The sequence below is a fragment of the Nanorana parkeri genome, unplaced genomic scaffold (genome assembly GCF_000935625.1).
Source record: "Nanorana parkeri isolate BGI_ZX_2015 unplaced genomic scaffold, ASM93562v1 scaffold48, whole genome shotgun sequence".
Lineage (NCBI taxonomy): Eukaryota > Metazoa > Chordata > Amphibia > Anura > Dicroglossidae > Nanorana > Nanorana parkeri.
This window is the reverse complement of record NW_017306316.1, coordinates 2079755-2089582: the sequence shown is the minus strand read 5'-3', so window position 1 is coordinate 2089582 and position 9828 is coordinate 2079755. Positions and strand designations below refer to the sequence as shown.

Below are 9828 nucleotides of genomic sequence, written 5' to 3'. Positions count from 1 at the left end.
GAACCATTGTCAAATCGCAACCCCCCCCCCCCTCCCCCCACTTACCTGAATCGCGTTGTTCCTCTCCTCGCAGGATGGTGTTAATTTTTTTTATTTGGTGCAGCTGTACGTGGCTCCGCCCACACAGCCCTGTTATCCATTCACAGATCCTTTGACAGAATCCGTGAATGCGAAAATACAAGTCCCATAAGCCACCATGGCTTGTAGTTCTCAATGGAATACAAGAGCGCTGACATCACTGCACTTGTAGTCCATTCATGCTTTCTCCTGTCCCTGTTACTGAATGTCCATACCGGAATGGACATGGAAGGGAGGAAGTGTTAGAAAGCAGGCTCACTGTATGTGTTGATCATATGCTTACATAAATCTGGTTTCTCGGCCCCATCTCCTGATCCAGGCTTGTGGTGTGCTATCAGCAGACACTGATTGTCTTGTAGCTTTTGCTGTTGGATGAAGTTGCTGTGCCACATTTCAATCTCCTTGAGGTGACTTGGAATGTCTGCATTAAAAACGAGGATTGCCCCATGGGAATCTTTCATTATGGCAGGCCAGCAACTTTCAAACCTACCAAAAGAAGAAACAGAATAGGTTGGGCAATTATGACATAGTTTTGGTAAATCCAAAAGTGCATTGTACAAAGATTATAATACGTATAGTGAGCCCTATACTAAAAAGCAGAGCTTTACAAAATGACGCTAGACAAGTAGAACTTCCAGAAAACAGCTAAATACAAAGATGAAATGCAAATATGTCCAATGTTTTACCTGCCAAACGTTTTTTAAACTACTCTCATAAAGTTACTCTTGAGATTATTATTAGGCATGCACCGGAATCCGGAAATGGAGGAGGGGGGCGCTGCATGCATGCTCCCTGGTGACAAGGGAGAATAAAGTAGGCTTCCCAGCCAATCAGGAAGCCCGGCAGCGTGTAATGACTCGGCGCCCAGCTTCCTGATACCAGAAGTTCCGGTATCGGGCTAGGCATTGGGAGCATTTGGGCGAGTACTCGCCCAAATACTCGGTATTGAGACGGATACTAGTATTGGTATCGGTACATCCCTAATTATTATACAGGGCTCATATAGCACCAGCAGTTTGCACAGCACTTTACAATATAAAGAAGACATTACAGTTACAATACAAATCAAGACAAGATGGTAAGGAGGGCCCTGGCCATGAGGGCTTACAATCACTGTGCCTCAATTTCCTCTATGGACCCTGCTATTTCCTGCTCCAGCATTAGAGTTTCCTGTGCCACTGGATCAGGAGGTCTGATGATCTGCATTCATTGCTCAATGAGCAGACTCTGGGCAGAAGTGTGACATGGGAAGCTGCATCTGGAAGAGGCGGTGTCACTTGCCTGGCTACACAGTGTGTGAATCAGAAGACTAGCTGAACAGAATGATCCTTTGGCAAGAATACAGTTCATATATGTGCACTTTGCTCGTGCATTTGGCCATTTGCTTGGCGTTCCAATTTAATACATGACATAGACTGCTGAAATGTATTTAGTCTAAAAGCTTTTCACAGTGATAACAGATGTTTTCCGTGTTCCCCCCAGACATGGAAATTCCATATATGAAATGCACTGATTATTGCTTTAAGGTATTATTTTACATAGGAAAGAGTTGATATTTATTTACTTGTGATCGCCTCCGCAATCCCACAGTTCCACTTCACATCCAGGTCCTTTGTTCCCATTTACATTAGGGCACTCAAATTCTAATATCCTGTAAATAAAATAGACAGGTTATTATTGAGAAGGGAATGGAGATGATAAACATCGATGTGTGACTATCACTGAACACATTGGCGTTTATCCCGCAGCTGGTGGAGTTCCAGCTGAAGATGTCTCAGGCTATATATTTTATGAGGGGCTTCACTACGCACATCTGTGCATGTCTGTTAGACTGGACCTTTGTGGGAAACCAGAGTCATCATAAACAAGCAGAGGAAGTCATCTGCAAGAACACAGGACGTGTGCCCGAAATAAAACAACAACATACGTTTGCGATAAATGTACCTGAAACAAAACTATCTCAAGCAGAACCAAACCTCCGTCCCTCCAGCTGTGGTGGAACTACAAATCCCATGAGGCATTGCAAGATTCTCACAGCCACAGACATGACTCCCGAAGAGAGATGCATCATGGGATTTGTAGTTTCACCACAGCTGGAGGGCCGGAGGTTTGAGACCTCTGTACTAAACTAGGACAACCAAAAATGTTATTAGCTTCTTATTCTCAAGCTTCAAAAAAAAAAAAAATCTGATTGGTGGCTTTGGGTTAATAGAGACTGTTAAAGAAGAATTATGGGGAGAATTATTAACCCTTGCAGTGGGGCTACCCCCACACTGCAAGGGTTAAAGTGACATTAAAGTCTATCCCCGCCCCCACCAAATCCTGCTGTAGGGACTTACCGTATTTTTCCGTCTATAAGACGCCCCTATGTATAAGACGCCCTCAACTCTTCTTACCCAAAATTTCTAAATCAATATTTTAAATGGTATAATGCATTACACTTACCTCAATCACGTCATGCTCCAACATTACAGCTCCGGGCACTGGCTACACGCTCTCCCGAGCGCCGGCTGACGTCAGGTACAAAAGATTTATGATCGGATTACAGAGACAAGATAACAGTTTTCCTCCAATCATAAATCTTTTGTACCTGACGTCAGCTGTTGCTGGGGAGACAGCTGACCTCAGGTACAAAAGATTTATGATTGGAGGAAAACTTATGCTTGTCTCTGCAATCCATTTCACTCGTGAGGCTACGGTAGTTTGCAGTGGTATCGGCACTTTCGGCAGTTTCGCAACCTCGGTTCTCCTCTCGGCCCCCGTGTATAAGACGCCCCTCTATTTTTAGGTAAACATTTGAATGAAAAAGTAGCGTCTTATACACGGAAAAATACGGTACCTTAAATGATGCCTCTTGATCCGATCGTTGTGCCGGTCTCTGATCCAGCGCTGACAGCACACACAACGCAAGAGCAAAACTGTATATTGCGTATATACGCGCGTATATGCGTGCACTGTATGCAATCCCAGAATGATTCGTAATAGAAATTTTAATGAACTGTACTTGCGTACATGCGTATACGTGCGCAAAGACGCGTATATGCTGTAAAATACGCAGAAATTCGCTGCCCGGACGCATCTCGGTTCCATTCTGTTTTTGAGCATTTTTACTCTACGCAAATAAAAGGCTCCATACGCAGCTATGTGTATGGAGCCATTTATTTGCATATGCTGCGTATGGTACAATACGCGCGGCAGCGTGAATGCGGCCTTACCCTGTGTTTCTCCTCTTCTGTTGGCCAAAGAACTGTACTGCACATGCGCCGCCCCATTGATCCTTTGCGGACGCCCGAGAATCTTCAGATCTTCGGACGGGACCGCTCGGCGAAGACACAGGTAAGTTATTACCTTATTTGATAGCTTTTTTAGTACATGTTTTTGCATATATCTACTGCTTGCTAGCAGTAGATATATGCCAAAAAAAACAAAACGTAAGGTTTAAATGTCATTTTGGTCTAGGGAGGAAAATAACAAAGCTACTCACGCAATCTTCAGAGCCGGCCGGCTGTGACAGTGCTTCCTTCAGCCCGTCTCCTCCTGTGCTGCAGCAAATAGAATGTCCCTTGGCATCCTCACATCCTATACACTGTATAGAACATGATGATTTACAGGACTTTAGCTCGCTGCAGAGGAAGGGGAGAGAGGATGGAAGGACCGGACAAAGAGCAAGCTGGCTCAGAGGAACAGGTGAGTATCATTTATTATTTTCTTCCGCAGACCAAAAAGAGCAATTCATATTTACAGTGTGAGGTAGCCGCAATGCAAGGGTTAATAATTTCCCCCAGAGTTCTTCTTTAACCATCTTGTTACAGAATATTATGCAGTCACTTTTAAGCCACAGAACACAAATATTTTTCAATATGCTGTGTTTATGAAGGATAGCGCAATATGTGTGTTCTCAGGCAGACAATATCAGCATGGATAACCACTCCAAGGACTCCAAGGAAACAGGTAACGCACAAGTGAAGAACTACAGAAGATGTGACGTGTGTACCCTTTTCAAAGTCTTTACTACTGTCAACAGCATTGCACCTGCCTTGGCTACTTAAAAACGCCATTTTGGCTCTTTGACTAGACTGGCCGGTTGGGTTGTGTTATTGCACTGTTATTTGTGTTAGAAGAAATTCTTCAATGTCTCGAAAACATATCTATGACAGAATGACTTACTCAGGACACTGCAATGACAATCACTGTATTACCTTGAGGAAGGGACCCTGCGGGGCCCCGGAAACCTTTACAGTATTTTCCTTGTGACGTCTGAAGAGTCAAGTGGTAGGGACTCTCCTATTGTGGTACTGAATGGTGCCATGCCATCCGTTGCTGTCCCTACTAGCCCAGAACTATACTACAGAATGGAACACTGCCACCAAAAGCTGTCCTCGGTAAGACCCCTTTCACACGGGCTGATCCGGAGAGCATCTGAGCACAGATCCTCTCTTGATCACTACAGTACACATCCGTGTCCGTACAGTTTTTACCTTCCCCTTGTGATGGAGGAAAAAACTGCATTTACTGGACCCAATGCCAGTCTATGGGGAATCAGATGTAAATGGACATTTGTCCATTTACATTAGATCAACCCCGATCCAACACGATCTGGTCCGGCGAAATGGAACACCGTTTTTCGGGACCTGGCCGCAGGCAGGGGTATCCAGATGTAAATGGACGCTTGTCCATTTACACAAGGCTGCCCATAGAGTTGCACTGGGCATCCGATCGGGTCCGCCTGAAAAACTGACAGGCGGACCCGATTGGAGCGGCCGTGTGAAAGGGGCCTAACACTTATGAGCATATTTAAAGTATATGTAAACAGTAATAAATAACTTATTTTATTAACTTTCTATTGTTCTGTTAAACACCATCAAAAGCATTTTGTTATATCTAGGGATGCACTGATACTTTTCAGATACCAGTGCCGATGCTTGGCATTTTCATGACAACTACCAGGGTTGCAGGTATTGGTGCATCCCTAGAGTATAGTCATAATCCTGGTGTTACATGATTGTTATCATAACCAGAAAATAACTTTTTTGTTGGAATTCATCGATGTGTTGTTGATACAGTATGACACTTAATCCAGTATAACACTTTTGAAAGAAGGACTATAAATTGCTTTGAGACTTGCATGACTTATGAGAAGGACATTTGTCTGACGAAGAAGAATCAAATTCAGAAAGTGATAGATCTGATGATATTGAGATACAGGGTTGCAAACCTAGATCTACCACGGTCCCACCCCTGTCGCAGAATGCAAATGTTTTTGCCTTTGTAAGGAATGTTTGTGATGACATCAGGAAGTTGAACATCTGCAGGGCGAGAAATTATAAATTTGACAGTGCAACAAAGGCGGGCCTTGAAAGAATTACAGGGGAGGGGTGATGTAGTCATGAAACCTGCGGACAAAGGTGGGAACGTGGTAATCACCACAGGTGAAGCCTATGAAAAAATGGTGATGAAAATGTTGAATAATGGGAACTGGTATACGCGGATTACAGCAAAGGAAATATGGGGCATCAAATGGATCTTTTTAACTTAATTGGGGTATATTGTTTTGTTTGCCTGTTATTTTTGGTTTCTATATTATGTTTACTATTAAATACTGAACAATTTTAATCATTTTGAGTATATGGAAAGTTGTTTGCCCTGGGATCTCCATTTAGAGGGCATTTATTCCAAAACCTTTATTAACCCTTGCAGTGGGGCTACCCCCGCACTGCAAGAGTTAACTGCTCGTTTTATGTTTTGTCTAGGTGCTAAAAAAAGTTATAATTACTCAAACTGCTGAGCTGGCTCCCAGATTCTCCAGTTTCTAAAGCCTGTCTTCTCCTACGCTGCAGCATTGGAATATTCATCAGCGTCCTCACGTCTATACACTGTGTATAGAACGTGATGATTTACAGGACCTTAAGACTGCTGCAGAGGAGGGGGGAGAGAGGCTGGAAGGACCGGTCTATAAACACGCCGGCTCCTCCATTCAGGGGACTATAACTTTCATTTTAGAACCTAGACAAAAATGAGCAGTTAACCCTTGCAGAGCAGTGGTAGCCCCTCTGCCAGGGTTAATAAAAGTTTTGACCGGAGTTCTTCTTTAAAGTTTAATTTATGTGGGTTTGGATAAACTTTAATAGCTTTATGTAAGAACAATGGTGTGAACCTATTGTAAGGTATAATCTGTTTTCCTTTCTCCCTTGCTGAACACTGAACTCTGATTGGATGCCAGGTCTATGATACGCTCCAGTCTTCTCATAAGGCATAGCAGCAATCCAGATAAATACTTGCACGTTACCTTACACCTTGGGTTGGACTGTATTCGCCACCAATGTTCTCTGTGGCATCAGCTAAAAAGTTTGCCAAAACGCTCTTTCCACACTGAAAATATAAATAAATGATATAATGACACATGGTAAGAAATCTATAAAACAATTGGTACACTTTAGTTTAAAACATTTTTATCCCCACATTGAGAATAATAATATATTTAAAAAATAATAATCTATGTATAACATTTACATTGGGACATCTTGGTTACCTGTAATTATTCATATGTCACATCCAGAGGGCTGCTGGGGTGTCTCAAAATCACCATAGTATTCCAAGCCACACACATTCCTGTTCCGGCAGTGGTGGAGCGGCTCCCCCTCTGGTACACTGAACACAGGGAGTCACTCGTAGTCACCTCCTCCATTCAAAAACAATGTTGTATTCTTTTTAATTAATACAAGGTGTTCTCTGATTGGACAAGGGTAGATAGTGACATCATCACCCCTTCCTTTCTACATCATCCAATCAGAGAATCAGTATTAACTGGAAAGAATACAAAGCGTTTGCCTCCTTCCCATAGCACACCCTGTCATCACCAGGTTTTTTTTCAGGGCATCGCTGCAGAAGAATAGTGACTCTTCAGCAATCAGGGATACAGTACACACACACAAAGTGATATCATGGTGCAAGTTACAGGTTGTTGTTTTTTTGCTGTCTGTGTTCCATTATAGGCAGAGCTGGCAAAGTCCACAGGTAGGGGCTTATTCAATGCAAGCAAGAGGAAGCTGCTAAATGACTCCAATGATGGGGCATTTATTACTCCCCCTGACACCAATGATGGGGCATTTATTACTCCCAGTGACACTAATGATGAGCCATTTATTACTCCCACTGACACTAATAATGGGGCATTTATTACTCCCAGTGACACTAATGATGAGCCATTTATTACTCCCACTGACACTAATAATGGGGCATTTATTACTCCCAATGACACCAATGATGAGGCATTTATTAATCCCAATGGCACCAATAATGGGGCATGTATTAACTCCCACTGACACTGATGATGGGGCATTTATTACTCCCAGTGACACTAATAAGGGGGCATTTATTACTCCCACTGGCACCAATGATGAGGCATTTATTATTCCTATTGACAGCGATGATGGAACATTAATGACTCCCAGTGACACCAATAATAGGGCATTTATTACTCCCACTGACACCAATAATGGGGCATTTATTAACTCCCAGTGACACCGATGATGGGGTATTTATTTCTCCCAGTGACACCAATAATTGGGGCATGTATTACTCCCAATGGCACCAATAATGGGGTATGTATTACTCCCAATGGCACCAATGATGAGGCATTTATTACTCCTATTGACAGCAATGATGGAACATAAATTACTCCCAGTGACACCAATAATAGGGCATTTATTACTCCCACTGACACCAATAATGGGGCATGTATTAACTCCCACTGACACCGATGATGGGGTATATACTACTCCCAATGACACCAATGAGTGGGCATTCATTACTCCCAGTGACACCAATAATTTTGGCATGTATTACTCCCACTGACACCAATGATGGGGCATGTATTACTCCCACTGACACCAATGATGGGGCATTTATTACTCCCAATGACACCAATAATAGGGCATTAATAACTCCCAGTGACACCAATAATGGGGCATTGATTGCTCCCACTGACACCAATGACGGGGTATTTATTACTCCCAGTGACACCAATAATGGGGCATTTATTACTCCCAGTGACACCAATAATGGGGCATTTATTACTCCCAGTGACACCAATAATGGGGCATTGATTGCTCCCACTGACACTAATGATGGGGCATTGATTACTCCCGGTGAGCATTGACATAGGGGGATTTTTCTCACATTTATTCTGGACATTTTTCGCTACTACTGACATTGGGGTTTTCATTTTACTGTCATCAATGCTGTGGCATCTTTTCTTTACAATGATGAAGGGATATTGTTTACCCCCACCAGGCAATTTTTACTACCACAGAGCTCAGTGCATTTGTTTTGTATTGCTACTGGCCAGTCTAGCTCTCCTGCATTTTACTTCTACATTACAGAATAAACCTTGATGCGGAGCCATCCAGAATGAGCCCTTAGGTACCAGCACTGCTTCAGCAAGCACCATATACTCATCTATGACAAGCTCATTGTATCAGACACACATATAAAGAAAGTAAATCTGCAGTACAGAAAAAGGACTATGTTCCTGAATAACAGAGACACATCCTGGAACAATAACATGTCTCCCCAATCTGACCCCGGTGGGTGATCGTCCTCACCTCGCTGGGTCCCACCAGCAGCACTTTTGTCTTTAGCATTTTCCAGCAGACGCAGCAGACAATGGAAGGCGACTCCTTCCCTCCCCGAATAACGGTGTGTACAACCAGCGTCCTGACTACTGAATAAAGGACCCTCTATTCCAGGACCAAATCAACGGCCACATTGAGGTAGACGTGACTGAGGCCTAAACCTTCGGCAGCGTCCTCTCCGTTGCCTTAACAACAGCTTCTCGTTGCCGATTGGCTGCGGCACTTTGCTGCGCATGCCTACACTGAGTTTTCTTTTCTATCTCGCACATTCGACACACAGCTCAGTGAGGGAATTCAGCAGTGCTTCTGTCATTGAGTCCAGTCTGTGTTGTTATAAAAAGCTGTGGTTTTCAAAACACTAGACATGTTTATTTTATTTCTGTGTGAAATGTACTGGAGGCAGCAGGGAGCAGAGAAATAAATAATGCCATCCTTTATTTTGACTGTGTAATTTATACTTAAAATATGGTGGTTTAGGTGTTGCTAGCTAGCCAATTCAGATTGGGCTATCACTGTTACGCTTAGACAACACACGTTTTGCACAATGCTGTGCTGTTCTTAATGACACACCAATGTGCCTTGCCATAAGAGTTGCAGCGCACCACAACACGCAATGACCCAATACCCTGTGTTGACGTGTGCCGCATTCCAAAAAGAGTACATGCGCCTTTTTTGGTGCCATTCAGACTGGGTTCACATTGTTGTAAGCATTAGTGCAACACACAAAAATGCAAGTTTTGTACATTGGTTTGCTGCAGTGCCATTGATTCTAAATGTCAACCCAATACACTTTGCCAACAGATGTACAGTGTAGTACACCACAATGCATGGTAACACACTACTGTGCATTGTGGCGTGCTGCATTCTCAAAAAATAATACATGCACCTTAGTTGTTCCAATAGGATGTCCTTTAATTTGAGTGTTACTGCACCACTGTTTTGTGAGTGAACTCATCCTTAAAATGAATGGGCTGCCTTACTTTGTACACACTACAAGATACAAGCAGGGCCATCCCCTTAATGAGGCAGCCTGAGGCTTTTACCTCAGGCAGCATCTCTTTGGGTCACTTGGGGGGGGGGGGGGGAGGGGGGGGGGCGGGGAGGGGGAATCCCTGCA

General features: G+C 43.4%; 1 protein-coding gene across 2 annotated transcripts in view; it reads right to left on the bottom strand.

Moving 5' to 3' along the window:
- IFT22 (intraflagellar transport 22) overlaps positions 1–8798 on the bottom strand; it is a 13074-nt gene extending 4276 nt beyond the window's left edge. The window contains exons 1-4 of one of the 2 annotated variants that reach the window (XM_018573775.1): positions 8682–8798; positions 6365–6447; positions 1643–1729; positions 362–564 (exon numbers count right to left, since the gene is read on the bottom strand). In XM_018573775.1, the coding sequence (XP_018429277.1) occupies positions 362–564; positions 1643–1729; positions 6365–6447; positions 8682–8720 (412 nt within the window). In that variant the 5' untranslated portion in view covers positions 8721–8798. The remainder of the gene's footprint in view (positions 1–361; positions 565–1642; positions 1730–6364; positions 6448–8681) is intronic. The other variant, XM_018573784.1, reaches the window with a different exon arrangement.
- Positions 8799–9828: the final 1030 nt, after the last annotated feature.